This window comes from Condylostylus longicornis, unplaced genomic scaffold (genome assembly GCF_029603195.1).
Source record: "Condylostylus longicornis isolate FDR11 unplaced genomic scaffold, ASM2960319v2 ptg000057l, whole genome shotgun sequence".
NCBI lineage: Eukaryota > Metazoa > Arthropoda > Insecta > Diptera > Dolichopodidae > Condylostylus > Condylostylus longicornis.
Window position 1 is genome coordinate 817,130 of NW_026578026.1, and position 25,462 is coordinate 842,591.

At 26.1% G+C, this 25,462-nt stretch overlaps 1 protein-coding gene across 1 annotated transcript in view; it reads right to left on the reverse strand.

Annotated features, from left to right (window-relative positions):
* Positions 1-2,567: 2,567 nt before the first annotated feature.
* The window catches only part of LOC129612141 (transcription factor Sox-5-like), a 64,034-nt gene continuing 41,139 nt past the window's right edge, over positions 2,568-25,462 (reverse strand). Inside the window, exon 2 of the mRNA XM_055525655.1 lies at positions 2,568-8,515. Coding sequence (XP_055381630.1) covers positions 6,299-8,515 — 2,217 coding nt within the window. The 3' untranslated portion in view covers positions 2,568-6,298. The remainder of the gene's footprint in view (positions 8,516-25,462) is intronic.

Below are 25,462 nucleotides of genomic sequence, written 5' to 3' on the forward strand. Positions count from 1 at the left end.
AAATAAATAATAACAATTTTTGTAATTTTTAAAATAAAAATCCAAAAATATATTGTAAAAATATTTATCAATATTGTTCTATATATAATATATTGCAAATTACTTAGGACTTTTGGTAAAATTTTTTAAATATTTTAGTTTGTCGTACAAGCATAATAAAATGAAAATTCTTTATTAGATTATACAAAGCAAATCCGATAGCCAGCGCAGAGGCGATAAAATTCGTTTCTGTTTATTTCTGCAAAACGTGTAAAGTCAGGTTCTGATAAGAGCTAAATTTATATTTTTCTAGGAAGCGTATTAGCCTCCCTAAAATTTGTGAGGAGTATTTAAAAGTCATTTTCGTAGTCTCATGCAACATTTAAGCTCATCGGTTATGGGTTGACTATATCAGTTTTATTTTTATGTAAATCAGCACAATGCTTGCAAAGGTTATATGTTAAGTTTATATAGAACCTAATGTGTATATGACATCAGTATGTTTAGCTTCACTTCAATATGAATTTATTTTTGCAGAGCATTACTATACTCATGCTAAATATGTGATTCATTCACATTTCATATGTGGTATAGCAAGCCAACAAATGAATGGAGAGGTGAAATTTGTATTTTTTTACTTTGAAATTTAAGTTCATGTTCATTTCAAATCAATACTCATTGATTGACTATTATGAGCATTACATGTAAATGGATGTAATTTTTTATATTTTGCGAGTCACCGGCTTGCTTACCTTATCTAAGCTTTAATTTTCCTTCCTTCATTTAATGAATTACTAATGTACACACATTCATATTTAAACACCTTGAGTTTCAATGTACTCGTATTACCGGTGAGAAAATCTTAAATGCCAAAAATAGTTGAATCATTGCTGAACATACGAATAACTAAGTAACGCAGAGATAAATTTGATTTTTACGGAGAAAAAAAAAGATAAAATTTTATATACGTGGCTCTTATACATAAAACTTAGTTTCTCTAAATTGTAGGATTACACCTATGATACAAGGACTTAAAGTAAGTCGCTCACAAGTGGACATGGATTATAGGAAGCCTTTTCGATTTGTTCATGGGTTGCATGATGGAACTTAACGTAAGTTTTTTTTTTTTTTATATTTTTTATAGTCATGAAGCTCAACGTGTTAATTTTGTTTTAATGTTTTCAAAAATATTTGAAATTAGTGTGATTCTCACTAGGGGCTTCTAGTAAATATAATTTAGTTGAAATTAATAAATCACGTATTAATTGTATATTCTACTGCAGGAGATAATAATATTTTTAATATAACAAATTTTTGTTTTTGTAATTTTTAGAATTTAAAATCAAAACTTCTTAATAATTTTTGGATATAAAATATTAACGCATTTCACCGAATCAAGTGGTTCGTCTAAGGATTAAATGGTTAAAAATTGAATTGTATTGAATGCTTTGGATAAAGTTTATGAAATTTATAAAGATATAGGTATCTATATAAATAATATATATGTACATATATATATATATATATATATATATATATATATGAGTATGAATATTTATATATATAATTCATTTATATTATATAAGATTTGCATTTGTTTTTTTGTTTTTTTGTTAAATATCGATTTTAAATAAGTTTTTCTCTCTTTTACTTTGTTTTACTCCTTTTCGATAGGAATTTCATTTTCTTTATGATCAAGAATTATTTTTATTTTTTGCTATAATAAGTAATAACTGCGTATTTTTCCCTTTTTCTTAAATAATTCAATAATTAATTCTATTTTCCCAAATTTTCTTTTTTCGCAATTAATTAAATTTTCTCATATTACATGTTTAGATTACTCTCTGCCATTTTATAAAATTTCAATTAAATTATCGTGTTTCCATTTTTGTTTTAAACTTAGTACTATATAAAATAATTTTATATCCTTTATTGTACAAATACATTTCAAGTTTTTTCCGATTATTTGTTGCGTTTTCATATATGTGAAACACTTATGTTTGTTGGTGGGATCAATAAAAATTTTACTTAATATTTTTACACTGAGACATTCAAAAAAAAAAAATACAATATTGAAAATTAGTTAAAAAAAAAAATAATTATTGTATTCAATGCAAAAAATTATAGTAAAAGTAATAATTTATTTTCCCATTATTTTCCGGTAAGTATATTAATAATTATTATTATAGGGTAATTTGAGATAAAGAAAAAATAGCTCTCATTTTAAGATCTTCTTTTAGTGTATTAAATTTTTTTTTAAGAAGATTATCTAATTTATTTTTTTTTTCGAATTTTTAAGTATAATATAATTAAAAAGGTGTTATATGATATAATAAATATATATATATATGCATATATATATTCATATTATATATATATAATTATATTGTATAACACTTTACAAAATTTTAACTCAATTATTTTTTCCAAGTTCAACAAAATATTTTTATAATTTATAATCACAATAAAATTAAGAATAATATTATATAAATTAATTATTAAGATGTATAAGGAAATTGTTATATTGTCCAATTTGATATATACGTAGAAGAGAAATCGTAATAAACATAATATGTACGTATGTATGCGAAAAATTTAAACTTAATTAGAAAATAATTTTAAAATAAGCAGAACGAAAATTTTGACATTATTAAACAATTTTATTTAAAATTTAAATGCAAAAGAAAAAAAAACATAATGGCATACAGGGTGTTTATAAAAAATTTCAGAGTTACATTGCCGTATTAATAAAAGAAAAACTGTAACTGCAATCGGATTCCTATATAAACAGTTAAATTAACTATATTTAATAACTGTAACATGATGACGCAAAATTGTAAGTATTTGTTTTTAAAATCATCACTGTTTTTTGACAGATTGAGAAGTGTATATTAAATATACTTTTTTTTTCAATATGCTGTCTCAACTTGATACTACCCTCCCCCTCTCAACTTGACTACAAAATTGGAATGTACTATTATATTAATTTATAATTCAATACATAATCAAATTTTTTTGGAAATCACTTTTGAAAGTTTGTTTATAATTTTAAAGGTATATAAAAAATTTATATAGAAATTAGAAATAATTTTAATTAATAATTAAATTTCAACCATTAACATTTAATTATATAAGTGTCTCCAATATGTACTTATATATATTCTTTACTATATAAATGCATCACTCTTGAGGAGATAAGTCGATTATTCAAAACTATATATATTCATATATCGTAAGTATTATGGAAGAGTCACGAAACTTCTTATTTTGTGTTTCAAGAAAAATGCATTTTAAAATATATACACTAATATCAATTTGCATATGTGTGTAAAATTAACAACATTATTTTTTTTTTAAATGCTAACGTTAGAGTTACGTGGGATTAGTTATAAAGATAGTTTAGAAAATTCTGAATTTTTCTGTAAAACGTAAATTTCGTGACTCTTCCACAATACCGACGAAATGTATATGAGTTTATAATAAAATATAGAATTTGAAATTTCGATTTTAGTCCTATATAAATTTGGATTTGGGGGAGTTTTCATTTATGCACGCTGCGCTCAAAGTTCTACATTAAAACTAAAATTTCTAAGTCCGTTAAACAGAATGCAAAAACTTCAGTTAAGTTTTTTTAGTTTACGCAGTCTACAAATTCTAAAAATTTTAAATAATTAGTCATTCAAAAATAACAGAAATGATATTGTTTATGAAATAGTACCGGAATACTTTTCGCCCTCCAATTCACTGCAAAATATAGAAATTTTAACAAGATTTGAAGACTTAAAGAAAACCTATTTTAATAATTCTTCAATATCTGAATCTGCCATTTTGAAATTTAATTTATTTTTTGAATTTTAAATTTCAAAGAAAAAAGAAGAAGTTTCAGGAGGGCAGCGACAAAATTTAAACTAGAAGTCTGCACTACATTTCTGATATTTCTTTATTAAAGATTGAATTTTCGAACGCACTTTATTGCAACCAGTAATTTCCGAACGATTTATATTTTAATTCTAGAACTGAATATTTATTCTGGATCTATATTTATTCTGGATCTATATTTATTCTAGAACTGAATAAACGTAAACCACGTGGCTCTCACAAAACAATCCATTACGCTATTAAATTAATTTCTTTCATATACCAAAAATATTGCATACATTTATGTATGAAATAAAAAAAAAAAATTAAAAGAAATAATAACATACTGGTTAAAATAAATAATAGTCAGCGTTTTGCAAATACATAAATTATGGGTAAATCAGCAACTTGAAATTTTTAGAAAATATCGTCGGTTAAAAAGCAGAAAGCACTAAGTGCATTTTTTTGAAAATTCGGATTTCATATAGATGAATTAAATCAGAATAAGATAATCTTTGTTGTGGCAAAAAATCATTCAAATCCAGAATATAGTTTATAAATCCAGAAATTAAAGAGACCAATCCCATTGCACTAATTGATTAGTTTTACTATTTTATGATTTACTATTTTCAAATTGAATTTACTCAAAACACAGTTTACTTATTTAATGCTTTCCGAAAATTTAAATTTTATTAGTTTTCGGCTGAAAGAGAATAGATTTACTTTACGCCCGTTTTACTTTAATCCTAAAATTAGTTTAAGTCCTACACAAAATTATTGCGTTTTAGTATAATTTTAATTTATAATTGATTTTGTAAATATTTTTTTCAAGAAAATTTACTTTAGATTTTTAAATGTTGAACTTAAATAATAAATGAGTTAAAATTAAATTTTGAATGGAGTGTTTTGAGGGGAGTTGGAGTGGTTGTTTTCATTTTGTTTTGCATATTTTTACATTTTTAATTAATTTATTCTTATTACCTATATATACCCATATTAATTTTTTATTATTTGTTTCTCAATTCATTAAATCTTATTATTAAAGTATTATTTATATATTGTTCAGTTATCTTACAGCTATGTGTTGTTTTTTTTTTAGTATTATAGACTTAAAGATAGAAGCAAATAAGTATTATGTATATATATATATATATGTGTGTATAGTTATTACAAGAAAAGTATATTATCTAAAATTTTCCAATTATCCCTTAATTTTGCGTATATATTTTTTTTTTTTACTTTTTTTTTCATTTTTGAGTTTTAATTGTATTATAGTTTTTTTTTTTGTTTTATATAACATGTAAATAATTACGTATACCTAAGCACACATTTATCTCTGAAAAAATTTTATTCTTATATTTTACAAAAAAAAAAAAAATTCTTACATATTTTCTTCATATGTATCTTTTCTTTTATACAACTAATTAATATATCTGAGTATATGTACGAGTATTTGTATATATAATTAACAAAAAAAAAATTATTTTTTTTTTTGTGAATGAATAATTTGTTCTTTGTGTGCGCCTCTGTAGTTTTTCGTTTTTTTTTTATTTGCTCTATGCTATTTACATACATATACTTTACATATACATATAATTTCAAATAAATGTAGGGTATTTCCTGGAAATGTAGTTTCTATGGTCCATAGTCCTTGAATAACCTTATACATTAAATATTTAAAAATGTCCGATAATTTAAGGTCAAAAATATAATTATAAATTTCAAAAAAATATTTATGTGTTGCAAATAAAATTTTTAAGGAAAAAAAAATTTATGTATTGTAATAAAGCGGCACCAAATACGATATTAATTAAATTTTATTGTTATACAAATCTGTAAATTTACAAAAACTTGTCGAATAGTCATCTGAGTACAAATTATTTCTATATAGATTATTCTTTAAACATATACGAGTACATATATGTAAAAATATGTAAAGTGAAAATTTTCAAATCTGTAGTCATTGTTCTCTAAAATCTAGCATTTATACTGTTCTTCTATGAACAAATCCTTTATTATATTTATATAAATCTGTTTCTATTTTTGTTTTAATAGCATGAACAATATACAGAGACACAGGCACAGATTAATATATAAACTAATTACATACATTATTTTAATAAGTTCTTTTTTCTACATTATTATTACCTAAATTTTAATAATATTCTCTAACATTACTACATATTTATTATATAATATTATTATTACTATATTGAAATTAAACAAGTACAATTAATATACATAATAATTATGCACATTATTTTTTTTTTTAGTACTTTTCTTGCATATATATGTATATACATATATAAATATATATATATAAATATTAATATATTTATAAATGTATTAATATATGTTTTTTTATAAAGTATTTATCTAAATTGTATTTTTTTTTTCTTCGTTTTTGTTTTTTTCTTTTTTTTTAATTATAACGATTTTGAAAATCTTTTGATATAATCCATCAATCATCGTCCCTTGAATCAAAACTAGTTGCGTTACCTTCTGATGAAAAACCAGATGGTGATAAACTTTCTGGTGGATAATAGAAATTTTGTGAATTACTAGCAGCAACAGCTGCTGCAGCTGCAGCAGCAGCTGCTGCTGCTGCCATAAAATTATTTTTAGGTGATACCGAAGATCTACCACAATTACCAATAATACCTGTACCACTATTATTACTAATATTATTACCACCACAAGTGGATCTATGTCCTAATAAACCACTTGGTCCAGGTGTATCATTTAGTAAATTTGATGTATTACCACAACCAATAAGATTACGTGAATCATTTGCATTTGCTTGATTAGCATTAAGTCCCCCGCCACTAACATCACCTCGATTACCACCGCCAACATTAACTGATTGTATATCTTGTAAATATGCTACATTGTCACTACCGTCCCTACACCATAACTGACGCATTTCAGCTCTTCTTGTTCTCATTAATACTTTATATTCTGATATTCTCATTTTTTTTCCATCAACTATACATGTTCGTTTTGGTCTCGGTCTATAACGATAATCTGGATGTTGCTCCATATGCAATTTTGATAATCTTGATTGCTCCTCATAATATGGTTGTTTATCAGCATTGGACATTGCTTTCCATCTTGCACCCAATATTTTTGATATATTTGAATTATGCATGTCTGGACAAGCTTTTAATATTTTTCTTCTTTCATCTTTTGCCCATACCATGAAAGCATTCATAGGCCTTTTAATATGTGGCTTACTGGGTTCACGATGATGTTCACTATTTGAACCAGAATTATTACCACTATTACTACCACGTCCACGAGCACCGCCAGTACTGCCACCTCCACTACCGCCGCCACCACCTCCTCCACCAGCTGAATTTTGATTATTATTACGTTCTGATAATGATGGTAAACGTATATCATCATCATTTAATAAATTTCTACTAATGCTTGATAAATTTGAAGCACCTGTACTACCTATATCCATGTTGTTAGAACCATTACCACAATCTCGACTTGTTCTAGAATGCCGTGTGAAACGTATTTGACGATCGTTATTAATTTCATCAATTAACATTGACGATGATTTCTTATTATTTAAGCTATTTGATTGCAATTGTGATAAGTGGCCACTCGTTGCTGCAACATTTAATTGATCGGTATTTGCGGCCCACATACGTAATAAATCAGTTGGCATATCAAAACGAGATGCATGTGAATGCGACGACGATACAACAGAGCCTAGTCCACCAGCGGACGAGTATGGTAAAAATTGACGCTGTAAATTATTTGCTAACTGCTGTTGGCTTGTTGTTGTGGTTGTTGTTAAAAGCGATGCGACAGTTGATGAAGAATGAGTTGATATAGAAGATTTTGGTGAGTTACTCGGCGAGTTTTTCGGTTTCGACAAATTTAATGGCGCATCTAAATCACTAGACAATTGCTGCTGATGTTGTTGCAATGCTAACGCTGCCACATTGGCAAGAGGTTGAGTTGTTGCATCATATGGTGCCATCGGTGAAATGCTTTGTCTTGGTTCAGTTTTTATTTTTTGAATAAAATGCTGTTGTTGTTGTTCCTGTTGCTGTTGCTGCTGCTGCTGTTGGTCTTGTTGTTGATGATGAAGATGATGTTGATGATGATGTTGGAGTTGCATTTGATTATTAGTTAGATTTGCCTCATTTAAAGTATTATTTGTAACAGTTGCTGCCGCTAATGCTGCTTGAATATGAGCCTGCAAATGAGCTGGATCCCACATGGGTTGAACAGCGGGATGATGATAAGGTGGTCTTAAAAATGGTAAAAATGCTAAAGCACCAGGGTTTGGTGATTGGGGATGTAAAACTGTAGATGGTTGTTGTTGCTGTTGCTGTTGTTGTTGCTGATGGTGATGATGATGATGATGATGTTGTTGTTGTTGCTGCTGTTGTACTAAAGTATTTATAGCAGATTGTTGCTGTTTTAATTGATTATGTTTTGAATTTGCATTAACTTGAGCTGCTGCTGCGGCAGCAACTGTAAATTGTTGAGCTACACTTAATTGATTTTGTAATTCTTGAAAATTTATATTTTGATGCTCATGCTGTAATCGTTGAATATGTTCTTGTTGCTGTAATAAACGTTCTGACAACAAATCAATTTCAGCTGGAAAATTAAGTGATGCCGCAAGACCAGATGCTGCATTTTGATCAAGATGAGTCTAAATAAAAATTAAAAGAAAAAAGATAATAAATATTTTTATAATTAACACAAAAAAATATATATATATATAGAAGTTATTATTTAAAGAATTAATATGATAAAAATATTATAATATAAAAATTTGAATTGTTTTTCAGTTATTCATAGTTTTTCATTTAATTTAAAGTATAAATTGATGAAAACATACTAAATGATAACTTAATTTAATTTACAGAAATATATAAGATAAAGATAAACAAAATTTATAGTAATCATATTAATAAATTCAAAATGTTAGCCATTCAAAATGTTATTTAAAAGAGAAAAATCTGAACTAGACACATGACAACTGAACAAGTCTAAACTTCAAATAACAACCAAATAATTGCTATCTTAACTTATTTAAATCATGCGAGACCAACGTCGTATCTATATTGTTCAGTTACCAACTTCCAACCAACAAAAACTGAAAATAGCTGTTTGAAATAAATTCCCCTTACAAACAAAATTAGGCTAGCAATAATAACAGCAAACAATTCCCTTGTGGGGTAATATACCAATACTTAACATAAAATTCAATTTGAACTATTTAAATCTAAATGATTTCCGAGATACAGGGATTTTAAAAAATATTCAGAAAATTTCTATTCGTCCAAACTTTTTGACTTATAAATTCCCTTCCAAAAGGTTTATGCAAACTGTTGGACTTGAAAGCAAGTTATTATTTTGTTACGTATTTTATGTATTTTCGGGATGCCAAGCGTTCGAACTTTAGAAATATTCCATTTTTTCCTTTTGTATTATATTAATTTTCAATTTTTACTTTTTGCCACTTTCTTAAGTTATAATTTAAGTGAAAATGTTCAAAAATATTTTATGGCCTCGGAGATATAGCAAAAAACAGCATCTGTATATCAAGATTTTAAAAATTTCAATAAGAGCATAAACTCGAAAAATTGACGGTATTACTGCTTTTTATTAACTTAAGGAGAGGCGAAATAGTCATTCTAAACGGCAGTTGACACTTTTAAGAGCCCTTATTTTGTTAAAAAAATTTAATTTTAAGAATTTTACTGAAATTTAATAAAATTTAGAGAGAAGTTTCTATTATTGAATTTTTTGAAACTTTTTTCCACAAATAAACTCCCCATTCAAGGACTACTGCAAGAAAAATAAATGATCGGAATATAGTCAGACTGCTCATAGGATAGGCCAACTGCTATCATCTCACTTAGTCTTTCTTGGGGCTACTAGTCTTTAAGCTAGTAAGCTCTGCATATTTAATTTCGTATGTATATACTTTTTTATTGTCTGATAAAATCTATAATATGACGATATTTCTGTAATATGCTTGTACTTACATACTCGTATACAAAAATCAAGAAAAACAAAAGAACAACAAAAAAAATCATTTTCGTTAGTCAAATAAAAAAAAGTTAAATAAAATAAGAGAGAAAACAAAAAAAAATATTTTAAAATAATTTTATAGAAAAAAATAAAATGTCGTTTTTAAATAAAAAAAAAAAAAAAAATAAAAAACTAAGAGAAAAATAAGAGAAAAACAAATAGAAATGAAGAAAAGGACAGAGAATAGAAAATGAAATGAAAATAGAAAAAAAAAACAGAAAAGAATAAAAGGAGAAAAAATTAAAATATTGAATTTTGTTTTTTTTTTTTTTTACTGTTATTTTTTTTTTTTTTTGATTAATTATATCATCAAAGTGAATTTGTTGGCTTTGTTTGAATACCGTTTCAATTTTTTTTCTTTTTCTTGTTCTTTCTTTTCTCTCAGTTCGTTATTTTTTAACGTTTGTTTTCCTTTTTTTTTCTTCCGTTTTCTTTTTTTTTTGTCAAAAAACAAAGAGTAAAAACCGTTTTACTTTATTCATTTTTACCCATTTTATATACCCACCTACCTATCTGTTTTTTTTTTGTCTTCGTTTCTTTGCTCTGCTAATTTATTTTGTTTGTATATTTATTTTTTTTATTTATGTATGTATGTTATAATAATGTGTTTGATTAATTTGTTGGTACTATATGTAATATCGTGTCTATTGCAATTTCCGTTTCCCTCGTTCGTAAGGCGCGTAGCCTCTTCCTACGCCAAAAAAAAAGACGCAAAAAAAAGAAAAAGTTAAAAACGGCAGAAAAAGGAATTGTTTTTTTTTTTTTTTTTTTTTGATTTTTTTGGAGTTGTGCATTGGAAATTTTTTTTTACTTTTTTTTTAGCGACCGCATCGTATACAATAAGGTTGGTGATGTGAGGGGACCAAATTTTGAATGTCGAGTTTTCGGTGGGAACATAATTTTCAATAGTAGGGAAGCGTAAATAAACTGCTCTTAAAGAGATGTTGGTCTGTCGGTCTGTGTACGTGTGTCTTAAGTTCGGCTGAGTCTCTGACTATATCAAACCTCTGAAATTGAATTTTTTTGCTCGCCAATTTCACATTTTTGCGTATATAAAGAATTTATATCGTTAATAACCAATTTCCTTATAATTTTATTTAAATTCGGAGTGTTAAAACAATGAATTAATAAAGTTTTTGGAAAGATCAGATTTTTTGGATTTTACAATTTCTACCATATCTGCTTAAGGAATTGATGAAATTTCTTGAAATTTAATATTTCAGTTCTGGTTGTTACTTAACGTAACTGGTTCGTTCAGGGAATTTAAGTCGCACAGAGCGAGATTCTACTAAAAGCCAAATTTACAGTTTTTTAGGTATGTTAACTAAAAGCTTGCTTACTACCTTAAAATTGAAATTAAATGTACAAAATGCATTTTCCTACTCTTCTGTAAATTTTTTTACTAAACTAGACAATATATATTGCGGGCGGTTATATGCTGACCACATCAGATTTTTTTTTGTTACCATCATTACCTTTTGTTTTATTGTTGTTATTGCTGTTCTTAATAATGTTTGTTAATTTTGTTTTATTTTTTCGCTTTTTTATGCTAGCTACTGCTATTATGATTATTTTTTTTTTTGTTTATGTAACGTTATTTAAAAAGAATATTTTTTTGTTTTGTTTTAATTTGTATTTGAACTTTTGTTCCTGTTGTTTTTTAATTTTTTTTAGAATTACAAATTGGATATAGCTACATAGGCAGCAGCATTGAAAAGTTTTTTTTTTGGTATGAATTTTAATGAGATGAGTAACTTATGTTGTGTAATATGGGCGTATTACTTAATAAAAATAATATGAAATGAAACACAAGGATTATTTATAAAAAAAAATATAAAAATTGTATGGATGTATGAACGAATACATGTTTATTTACAAAATTTTAAATAAATGTTTATGTAATTATATGTTTGTTTGTATGTATGTGTATTGGACAAATTTTAAAATAATATTGTTGACAAAAGAAAATTGTCAAATTGAAATAAACTTGAAAAATAAAATGGCGATATTGTGTGGAATCTACTACTCAAAAAAAAATACGATAGATATAGTTGACCGTGTCAACTCTGTGATACCGGTATAAATGATTTCAAATGTCGGAGATAATTGATATACAGTTTCTTAAAACCTCTTGCTTTTTATGTTTAGTTCTATTTTATGCATACGTATATGGTAGTTACCATATAAATTCATCCAATCTAAAAGAGTTTTACTGAAAATTATAGGCACATTACCAAATTTGTTTGCTAATATTTAAGCTATTATAATTTAAGCTGTGATAATTTAGAAACACATGACTGGCAAAATCAAATGTACAAAATCTATAAAATCAGAGACTAAATTTATCTGTAGCAAAGATCGAGAGCTATCAACGACCAATGAAGCTGCTAGAAAAAGGTGGGAAGAGTACTAGAACTGATAAATGAGGAATTAGATCACGACGCTTATCGAAAATTTACCAGCTGTGCATGGACCATTAAATGTGTCATCTCTATAAGAAACAAAAGTAGCTTTACAAAGCATGAAAAATAATAAGTCCTGCTGGTTCTGATAATATTCCAGCTGATCTTGGAAAGAAAATGGGCTCTCAGGGAGAAATTCTATTGCAAAAGATGTTCAACAAGTTAATAGAAGGTGACGCTATACCCGCAGATTTTAGAAATAGTATACTTGTCCCTTTACATGAACAAAACACAAGGGCAATGTACAACATTGCAAAAACTACAGGGGCACAAAATTGACGTCACATATAGTCGAAATTTGGTAAAAAGTAATTGAAAATAGGCTATAGGCAATTAATACAAATCAATAAGAACTAGTTTGGTTTTGCTAAAGATAGTTCAACTACTGATGGAATACAAACAATTAGAATCATGTTGAAAAGATACAAATTAAAGAACAATGATTTGAATATCGCATTGTTACATCTAGAAAAAGTTTTTGATCATTTACCCAGAGTTTGGGAAGTTTTTCGATATCAAAAAGTTCCTGAAAAATATATTGACAGGGACATGTAGAAAAATACAACAAGTAAAAAGCGCAAGTGAAAAGTAGGAGTGGCCTATCGAAACAATTTAGAGTTGACGTTGGCATATATCAATGATCAGCCCTTAGTTCAATTCTTTTCATCACTGCTTTCGACTATATTAGCAGGTACATCAAAGATCCTGTTCTTGGACAATAATATACGCTGACTACATTGTAATTCTAGCCGATTTCATAGAGGAGATGCATACCAAAGTAGGTCGGTGGACCAACGCTCTTGAAAATCATGGTTTAAAAATAAGTCGTACGAAAACTGAATAAATGTATGTACCATCTCTTATGGTACTTATAGATATTCGGTTATCCTGATCCTCTCTTATGTTTTCCAGCACGCTGTTAAAAAGGCCATAAGAGAGGATCAGGAAGACCATCAGCAACATGACTAAGGACAATCAAAGAGACAAGAAGAAAACAGGATTGAACGCAATGACAACCCAAGACAGAAGAAGCTAAGAAATTTCAACGACTTCATCAAAAACAATATCCCTAATAATTTATTCGTTCGCTCGAAATTTCAATACAAATATGAAGTTGTATGGTAGCTACTCGAACCAGTACCTCAATTATATCCAAAATAAATAGGTTTACGGCATTTAATAAATCATTTGTGAAAATTTGGTGAAATATGGTGCTTTGGTAATCAGTTTTATCGTCGGGACGGACGGACAAACTGACAGACATAGTTAAATTAACTCAGAATTCGAAGCTGATCAAAGACATACACACTTTACTGCTATATACTATTTAAATATATTTCAAATACTATATACTACTTCCAACTTTTAATTGGAAGAATTTGAAATAGTATATAGATATTCAAAATTTTATTAATCGAAATTTAAGTTGGATCATAGTACGTATAGTTATTATTATAGATATATGTCAACACGGCTTTTCATTTAGTTTTTAAACATTGAAAATTGTGTGTCGATAAAATTAAAAAGAAACCACTCTCAAAACAACAAAAAAAGTGTAAGATAATAATTCTGTAGCAATTTTTTGTCAGTAGTTCTCACCTATGTACTATCCTTTCACTGTATAATACTGGAGGAATCCGCCAAAAACTCGATCTTTTATAATACAATGTGGAAGGAATTCGTCGGATTAAAGAAATGATTTTTGTCTGACAAATAGCTATTCATTAAGCAGCTTTGAAGCTGTTAAATCTGAAGAAAAATATGTGTTGTTAGCAAAATTTTTTCTTATACTCAAACCAGATTCTCACTCCAAAAAACAGTTTAGAGCAAATTGTTACCCATATTTTTTAGCAGTGTATAACTTATTCGACTGTTAAAAATTTGGTAGCATACATATAATGAAAATATTATAGACATAATATGAAATTATATGGTAATTGTTCTAGCTGCTGAGCTTAATTTTTTTTTTGCCTTTTTTTATTAGTGTGAGTGTGGCACATAGGTCTAGAATCTATACCCAAAGATTTAAGGTTTATTGAGTTACAATAAGGTATATTTAGTGAACTATGTTTCAATTTATCCGATGTTATTTGCGCATATTGCAATAATCGGTGTTAGTGTTCCGTTAAGTCACCGCATCATTTTTTTTTGTAAAAATATCGTATTACTCAAAGTGTTATATACGTTTCAAATGTTATATATTTCTGTAAAGCGAACACAGAGTTAATGATAAGCAAATGAACAGGATAAGGAACAAGAATTTCTTTATTTTTAAATATAATTTATCAACAAAATAATTTTATATGTATGCATGTATGTATATCAAAGTAATTTTAAATTTTTTCAAGTATGTAAATTGATTTTAAAAGTATGTTTTTATATTATTCTTTTATACACAATTCTAATTTGTAACTTCTTTTATTTCCATTTGTTCCTACGTAAATTATATTTTAAATCCAATTATTTTTTTTTTTTTGTATTCATTTATTATTATTACCTATATATGTAGAACAAATCAAGGATTGTAAAGGATTTTTCATTCGATTATGAAAACAACATAAAAGTATCATATTTATTTTATAGAAGTTGAAAAGCAGAAGGTGCGAGAAAAGAACGATTTTTAACAATAGATTTTTCATTTTATTTTTTTTACAAATGAAAAAAATATAACAAAGAATATCAAAATATTTTTTTCAACTGAATAGTAAATTTTGATTATTTTTTTTTTATTAAATAATTTATATTAACGCTTTTGAATGTTATAATATTGAATATTAACAGAATGTTAACTAAATATGTATATTGTGGCTTCAGGATTATCGCTTGTTTACATACATATATATATATATATATATATGTATACAAAATTACCCTGTATATATTGTTAAAAAATTCAATATATCAACAATCTAAACAAATATTAAAATATTTTTAAGGACTGTTATACTCTGTTATACATACAAAGTTCTTTTTATATTAATTATAAAAATATTTTACATTTTACTCATATAATATTACATTAAATAGAAAATATATAACAGTACTTAATAAATGCATCAGCACATTTAAATAACATAAACCAAAATTGACAAAAGAATGAAATAATAAAAAAAAAAAATGAAGTGTGAATATTTCGCACCATATTTGAAGTGCTTTTTTTCACACTTATTCCTTTCTATTGTATATTGCACACCTTCATATTTAAAAGTATTCTTATTATTATTATATAAAAAAAAAAAAAAAAAATAATAATAAAAGCATTTTGCTTTTTTTCTTCTTTTAATATACTTAATAATAATTTTATAAAATATAACAAATTTTTCATTAAAATAAAAATATATTTGTGTGTATGAAGGTATAAATTTATAATAATTATTATAATAATAATAATTTTAATATAATATCAATTTTGCTCTTCCTATACTTTATTACCCGACCGCGCGCATATTGCCTTATACAATAAAGGAGATAATGACAGCAAAATTTTGTCGTATGTCGAATTTTCGTTGTTAGAAATGCACTTCCATAGAGATATGAACGAGCAAATATTTAAATTATGCTTATTATAGGATTTTAGGTTAAGTATCCCTGAGAACGTTATGGTAATAATTTTGTAATATTCCAGAATTTACAAAATTATGACATTTGATAAAATTGTCAATCGATATGGCATTACTAGAATTCGTATGTTAGAAAAAAATAAATATCAATGCTATAAATTTGTACAAATTTGCTCCGAGACTATAAACGTGGAGTTAGACTACAAGTATATAATGAAAGCCTAGTTACGTGAACATTTTTATTTATTTATTATAAAGAGCTTAATAATAGTGAAATTGTTAATGAAATGGTCAAATTTTTTTTTTTACAGAAAAGTAAAATTTCAATTTGGAATGTTACATGAATTAATGTAAAAGTAGCAATGCATCAGATTGTAAATATTTTTGTGGTTTAGCTAGTCTAGTTTCCAGATTAAACGTTATAGACTATATAAGGAAATGTATATAAAAATAAATGATATTTTCGTAGGAATCTTACATAGACCAATTTAATATTCTCGTGATAACAAGGCTCTTTCTGTATTCTTATATTTTGTATAAAAATTTAAAAACATTTTTTCTTTATGTTTTTAGATTTAGAAAAGAATTTCTTTTTACTGTAAAAATGGTTTGTGTTTTTTGTCAAATATTTAAATGTGGGGTTACAAATTCAATTTTATTTATTTTACATTTGATTTTATTTTTATATTTTATTATTGGTATTACATGATTTGTTTGTGTGTTTTTTTTTGTTTTCCTACTTATAAATCAAATTTAAATTTTACTTGCTGTCTTCTTTTTTTTTTGTTTTTTGTCTTATTCAATAAGTATTTTTTTTTTTTTGAAATAACAAATAAACTTCTTGATAATAATGGGATGAACACTCCTATATAATGCTGAATTTTATTATTTTTTCCTATATATTTTCCATAATTCACAGAATAGAAGTGCGGTGGAAATATTGTCAATATTGCCACAATAAGAGTACCACAATATTTATTTTTTGTAGAAAAAAAAAAAAAACTCAATATTTTACGAAAAAATATTGGAAAAAAATGCATAATTTTTTGTTTCTTTTATTATAAATTGTTGAAAATTTGATTTCATTGCGGATGTCATTTGTCTTAATAATATATATGTATATATACAGAGTGATTCAGTAATCAGTGACATAAATTATATACCATAATTTAGACCAACAAAAATGAGTAAAATTTTTTTTTAGAACAAAATCAATTCAAATCAAAAATAGTGGCAATTTTTTGATTTTTTACATAATTTTATTAGGACCCTTAAAATCTTCACATAGAAATGTTTTTTTTTCTTCTATCTCCTCTATAACATACAAGATTTTTTAACACTTAATTATTTAAATTAAAGCTTGATGAAGTAGTCAAAATTCTGTAAAAAAAATTCGAAGTTTCAAAAAATTTCGCACGAAATTGTTGAGTTGGAAAAAAATAAAAACATAAAAGATGGGAAAAATTAGATTTTTTTCAAAGTTCGAATGCCTGGTATTCCGAAAGTACATAAAATACAAATTAAAGCAATATGTTGCTTTCAAGCCCTATAATAGCCCTTTAAAAACTGTCTTTTTGGGAAGAGAAGTTATGAAAAGTAGAAATTTCGTAAAAATTCTTCAAAATCCTTATACCTCGGAAACCGTTGAGATTCAACACCTAATTCTAAACAATATTTTTACTCATTTTTGATGCCCTAAGTTACGGTATATGTTATGTCACTCATTACTGAATCACCTTGTATATTTGTTTTATTGAATTTCACGAACTACAAACAGAAAAATATAAGAAATGAAAAATAGAGCCTCGATCCTAGAAATATGATGAGAGCAGGGTAAAATGTTCAAGCTTGACACGTGTACTACTAATATAATGTGTCTTTACTATTATGATAAATAAAGTTATTGTTTATTTTGACTCGCAAAAATTATGTTCGAAAACTTATTGGAAAGAGATATTTTTAATAATTGTGTTGTGTGACAATATAATACCTCTATTTTGAAGAGAAAAAGCTCGATATGACGGATGGGTCTTGACCTGATCGCTTCAGCAGCTGTATTGCACCCCAAAAACTAAAGCACAAATATGCCATTTTGTTACAACCACCTCGTGGCCACAAAGCAACAATTAAATTGAAACGGAATGTTCAAGTACCTCTAAACCGCGAGGTTCTTTTAAGGATGACTATATGATGACTATGAAGCTCTATATATGGTAACTTTTGAACTATAAAAAAATGAACATTTACATAGTTGTAATATTTTACATATAAAAGTTTATGTGTTCGTATTTTTAAAAGTTCATTATTAAAGTACATATTGTGTATAGTTGTGAGTACGTATAATATGCATTACTTTTTCAATCAACCAATTGCGACTATATTAATTACCGTATTTCGTATTTCGTAAAATATATATAACTTTTATGTATAAAATTGTTTATAATGATAATTTAGGTAGAGTTGTCTTTTTGTGCATATTGCATTCAGTTCAAAATTTTTTCCTCTTATATAACAAATTTTTATAATAATTATTATACAATATTTTTTTTTGTAGTACAAAAACATATTCTTATATATACAATAAAATAAAAGAATAAATTTTTAGTGTTTGTTTTTTACTTCTTTTTTTTTTTTTTGAATATTTTTATAATGAAACGACACTTTATTAAATTAGCATATCTAATTGAAATGATTTATCTATATCTGCTTTTATTATTAAGCACTTTTCCAAAAATTTTTTGAAAAAAAGTGGTTCTTAGTTTCACTCTGTTCGTCCGTCCGTCCTTACAAAACTTCTACACTCTTGAAGATAGAAAGCTAAAATTTAATACGCACATAGATATTTACTAGAAACTTATTTCCGTATAAGAAAATTTTTAGCTATCTACCCCTCCTTTAAAAAGGGATATCCCCCCGAAACCAACAAAATGCCATTTCTCAACTATTTATTGCAGTGAAACCATAAACATACGAGTATTTGAAATTTTGCCAACACAGAAATATAGTGGGTTGCTTTTTCTACCACAGCATACCATACTTAAACTTTAAAAAAGTAAAATGGCCGCCAAAATTTACCGTTATTTAAAGTTCGTTTTTTCCAAATTTTTGACACTGTTTTTCTTCTACATCGTACGTTGTAGCAGTCTGAAATAGCTGTTAGACACTAACTAGTTTATTTTGTTAGAAGAACATTTTTTTTCCATCTCCATCCCCTCTCAAGTTATCGCCTCTTAAAATTTGTAAAATTTGAATATTTCTAAATTTCTATAAACGCAGAAAGATAACGGTAAACTCCATGCCATTTAAAAAATATAATTATTAACTCACGCAATTAACCCTTAAAATTGAGCATTATGTAAACGCCTCATTAAATTTGTTTTTCCTTCATTTCATACATTTCTCATCCTAAATGTATGCAATCCTTGGAATGGTATCGTACATGAATGAAAGTATGTAATTTTAATAATCTAATACGTAGCTAAGTGGTTTTTAGAAGCAGTATGTTGAAGGGAAAAGTGCTACAATACAAACCATTGGTTCGACCCAACTTACTTCATTTATATCTATTTAGTTAATATACAACAGTATAAAAATTAAATAAAATAAGGGATACTTTTGTATAGTGTTTTTGTTTATAATAAAATTATATCTTAAATTAAAATTCATTCTTTTGAAATTGTTATTTCATTTTGAATACCTGAGCTATACGGTAAATATCTGATTTCAAAATTTCTGTAATACAAATATTAATATAGGTATATAATTTAATTTATTAGCTTGTAATAGCTGAATTAAGTTCGTAATGAAATCCTATAATAGCGTTAAAATTTTTTTTCGGAAAATAAAAATGAGATTGTGGTGGAGGAGACTTGCATTTTTTTATTTTATACGAACACACAGGATTTCTTAAAGAGTATCAAATCTCTCAAAATGGGCATAATTCAATCATGTTATGTTCATGTACAGTATTTGATTTAAAATCTACCAAAATGAATTTAGCTATCCGGTAAATTAAATCTTTTTCATTATTCTACGCTATCCGTCAGCTCCATAATATAAGAGGCAGTAAGAAATTTATTTTGAGATCCTTTTTCATAGATATCGTACCAAAATTTCGTGCCGTCTGATTCTAATTAAATAAAAAAAAAAATAAATTTGAAAAGTTGTACAAATTCTTTAAACAATTATTATAAACACCAGAACATAAAACCCTTCTTTACAAATTTTTTTTTGGGTTTTCTTCCTTATAACCGGTATGTACGAGTATAGGATAAATTAGTTGCATTAATATATAAATTAGTTGTTTTAGAAACAAGGAAATAAAAAACTAAAATATCTCTCTTGTATATTTTTCTTACTAACTATACATATCCTATAACATTAATCATCTATACTTTGTAATATTTTTAATAACTGTTGGAAAAACGAAAAAAAAAGATATGACCCAAAAAGATTAACAGTTGTGTGAATTAATTTTGAACAGATTTTTCTGCAAAATCATCCATTAGTGATATTTAAATATCATTTCATGTTAAATATTTAAAAATAAAAAAAAAAAAACAACAAACAAAAGCAAACAACAAAAGGGGTTAATGGATGTTATCCTTTTTTTATATGTTTGTTATTCTGTTGTTCTTTAGATAATCATTAATCCTTTTGAAGTTTTCTTATTGTTTTTAATGTTTTTTTTGTGTCTCATTTTATTATTTTTAATAATATTTAAATAACTACCAATTCTACAATAATTTAACAAGGATCAAGGATATTTATCTCATCTGTGATTTTTATTTTTCGTTTCTTTTTGTTTGTTTTGTTGTTCTATTTAAAATAAATAAACAGGGACGAAAATAAGAAATTCAAATCTAAGTATATATGAAGTTAAAAAAACATGACATTATGATAATGATATTATAATATTATTTGAATACATACAATTGTGTATTTGTACGTATATATGTGTATGTATAGCCATGTTTTTGAACAAATTAGATTGGAAATTGTTTATAAGCACAAATTAGAGGGGCTACGGTATTTATCGGTTACAAATGATTTTTCTATATAAAACAGAGTCCAACACCTTAAAAAAAATTGCCCGAAAACTCTTCGAAAACGATGAATTAGAGCTATTTCAGAAAAAATTAAACAGAGTGTGTGTAACATGTCCTCAGCCATTCCAACACCCTGACAATACTCAAGATGTATTTTAGCCAGTGTTAATTTTTTAGTCTATTATGAAAGTATGCCCTGTACAAGAAAAAAATGTAGGATTGAGATATGTTTACTACGGGTAGACGTTGCATTTTTCTCTTGTCCTTGTTTCTTGCGTTTTTGTCTTGCTTTCTTCAGTCACAAAATTAGGCAACTTATAAATAAATAATTTTACGAACTTTAATCTTTTTTTGTCAAACAATTTAATTAGCATAACGTTAAAGTTTGTTTTTTTACACCCTGCACTTTCGTGAAGGGTATGTTAACTTTGGTATGGAGTTTGTAACCACTTGAAGGAGTTATCTGCGGTATAGATATGTATATATTCTTGCTCAGCGTGAAATTCTGCGTTGATTTAGACATGTCCGTCCGTTCGATCGCTCGATTATTCAAAAATCAAATAATTCAATCGAAACCAAACTTTCACAATTTTTTTATTTTGTGCCAAGGACGGACCCTATTGTAATTGGACCATTTTGGACAACGGGTTCGGGTAGCAGCCATACAACTCAAAGAGTTTCCTTTAAATATTTCAAAAACTAATAAAAGTATAAATATGAAATTTTGTATACGTGTGTCCAATTATATTCTACACATGCTGTAAAAATTTTAATGGAGTGGCTTGACAGATTCGGGTAGCTGCTACACAACTCCAAAAGCAAATTTAAAATATTCAAAAAGTTAATAAAGTTAGGTTCATGAAACTTGGCAGTTGTGTGTCCAATTATAGGTCAGGCATATCCGCGGAGTTTCAGTAGAATAGTTTCACAGTTTCAAGTAATTACTATACAAAAATGAAAGGTGCAGGGTATAATTCAATCGGTTTATACCGATTGAAACGTTTTTACTTGTTTTGTTTTTGGTTTGTCCTGACCGGTCAAATAAAATTCTATTACCCTTTATATTTTAGTGAATTAAATAAAAAAAAGTTCTTTTTTTGTTTTTTTGCTTTTTAAGATAATTTGATTTTTAAATATTCATTTCAATTTGTTTTGATTTTTTTTGTTTTTTTTTTTTGGATTTTGATAGTTGCTATTTTACATAACGTTCTATTTGAATAAAATACGACTAATGTAATAGAATAATGTGGAAAGTTTTAAGGGGGAATGATCAAAAGAAAAAACGTTTGTTTTTATTATTTTGTATTTTCTGTATATTATTTATTCTATTTTTTTTTAAACAATAAATTGTATATGTATAAGGCAGAAGCGGTAATATAATCAAAAAAATCATTTACAAAGACCGACAATATTGTATATATAGCTCTTTAGAATGTACACATAGTCAAAAGTGACATCCTTTGTACATTTGACTGTAATATTATAATTATGGATATATGTATAATAATGATGTGTGATAACTGTTTTTTTTTTACAAGGTGTATACAAGAAAAGGAAGTAATTATACGAAGTTCATAATTGTAACTGTTCATTTGCATGTATTAAACAATATAGCCATAGCTATGAAAATGCTTATAATTAAAAAATTTTTTTTTGACTTAATATTAAAAGCTATTTAAGCTCAATGTAATTATGTCCAGGCAAATATAATATTTCTGGTAACATCGAGTATGTTCTCCTCTTTTCTGCTCATTCACAAAAGATTTTTAATAATATGTGGGACAGAATGCATTTTATGGGACAGATAATTTCTGATATGCAATATATGGAATACGAATTACTTTGTAAAAGAACGCCCTCAATAAAATACTGATCAATATAAAATATAACAAATAAAGTTGGGTCAAACCAAATGGTTTGTATTGTAGCACTTTTCCCTTCAACAAGTGAAAAAATACTGCTTTTAAATACAGTCTATGTATACCTATCACACTATTAAAATTATTTTTATTCATATACAAAACTATTTCTAGAATTGCATATATTTGGGATGAACGATTTATGCAGTCTTTGAAATAAATCAAAAATTAATATAAAGTGGGGTTAACATAATGCTCGATTTTAAGGTTTAATTGTGTGAGTTAAGAAAAATAATTATATTTTTTAATGTCATGGAATTTACCGTTAGCTTTTTGAGCCTATAGAAATTTGAAAAAGCTTGCGGTTTCGGAAATATAAGGTGTCAAAAATTCAAATTTTATAAATTTCAAGAGGCGATAACTTGAGAGGGGGTGGAGATGGAAAAAAAATTTCTTCTAACGAAATAAATTATTTATTAATGTCTAAAAGTCGTTAAAGCACTTTTTTTCAAAAAAATTTTTAGAAAATTGCTAAAAATCGAAATAAAAGCTAAAAGTAAGAGAAATAATTTTTATATTGTTTTTTTATTTAGTCATTTATACAGTCATTTGTACAGTGACTGTACAACTGTCTATATATATAGACGTATGTGATTTTCGCAAATATTCATAAGTTCTACATGATGAATTCATGTTATTTTATACAATTAGTACAAAAGATATTTTGTCAATAATAGTGACAATAAATAGAGTAAGAAAACAAAGCGTCTTATTATGTCCTACAAAATCCCTATATGTGTATATACAGTATGCTTGAACAAAAGTAAATTTTTTTTTCATTTAGTATTAATTTAATTTATTATAAATAATAAAATCATAAAATTTCGTTCCTGCGCCCTTTGGGAATTATATTAACTTACATTTCTTGCATTACTTATAAAGTTAAACTTAAAAAATTAATTTTTCATAAAATATTCAATTATCACTTGTATTTATATAAATTACTATTATAATTTTATTTGTAAACATTCATTTACAATTTGAATTTAAAATTTTGAATTTAATTACATAAACTGATTCAAGTAACTCGGCGATAGCACCAAATTTTTTAACCTTCTTTTTAAAGTTTTTTATATTAGGCATATTTTTTATGTTCTCAGGTAGCTTAACAGAAATTCTCTGAGAAGATAATGAAGTACGACTCCTCCCAGTACATACATTATTTCTAAATCGAGTGTTAAATTCATGATTGAATCCTGCAATAGAAATAATATTTGTATGACTATTGTTATTTATTGTTTTCATCAATTAATTATATACAGCTGTTTCCCTTTAAACGCGAAAACATAATTTTGTTTTGATATAAAATTGTATACTTTCAAACACCTCAAGTACTTTAAATTCAAATATTATTACACATATATCAAAATAATCTTCCTAAAGATAAATATTACAAATTTATATGTAAATTTAAAAAAAATTTTAAAGTTTTTTGAAAATATAATTTCCATTTAGATTAATAAAATTATTTTCACCAACAAAAAATTCATAAAATCCTAAAGTACATACATTTGGTCCTCCGTCCATTTTATTTTTTTTGCGGTTTTTTTTTTTTTAAATATTTACGTAAATATATTTAAAATGAAACAAATCAAAATAAATTATATTTAAATTTATTTTTTGAATACAATATAAATAATAAAAAAAAAAACGAGAAGAAATAGAGTTGATCATGTCAACTCTTCGACAACCGTATGAATTTTTTAATCAAATATCCTTCGAACACAAAATTTTTGCATGGAAATAGAAGTTGCGGTATTACACATACTTATACCAAATTTCAGTACTGTAATTTCAATAATTGTTAAGATATGACCAAATATTTACAATTAGGGTTCCCAACATTAGAACCCTAAGATTAGGGTTCCAGCATTTACAATTAAAAATTATTTGCGAAAATTTGGTAAGTTTACCTCAATTCGTTTTGACGAACGCACAAACAACAGACGAACAGACGCTTTTAAATCCACTCAAAATCTCTGAGATCAATTCGTACGGGTATAAAAAAATATACAAAAATCTCTCGCATAAAATACTGTGGTTACGTTCCAAGAATAACTTCGCGTTATTTGAATCACGTTTTAAAAGACTGGGGGGAGGTGGATATGTACCAAAATATGATTTTCTCCTAAAAATAAAATACTAAACTAGGAATGTGCATTTCAACCGGAAATGAAGAAAACAATTGTATAAAACAAAAAGTACAGTTCATTTATAAAAATTCACTATTCAGGTTTCATTCAAATCTTTCATTATTATGTTATAATTGCGTTCAAATATACAGTAAGCGTTTTGGGTACACATAATTTCAATATTCAAATAATTGTTTAACATAAAATTTTCTGAACTTGGCAAAACTTTTCTTAATTTGACGCAGAACAAGCCATATTTGAAACTTTGCTGGTGTGTTTCTCTATAATACGAGAAAATATTTTCGATTTCGCATTATGCAAATCAAAATTTCGCGATGTACTATAGAACCCAAAGTTTTGTTATACAAAGGATACTCGTATTACATAAATATTATTTTAATATTTTTTTTTTTGATTGATTTTAATACCACATCACCA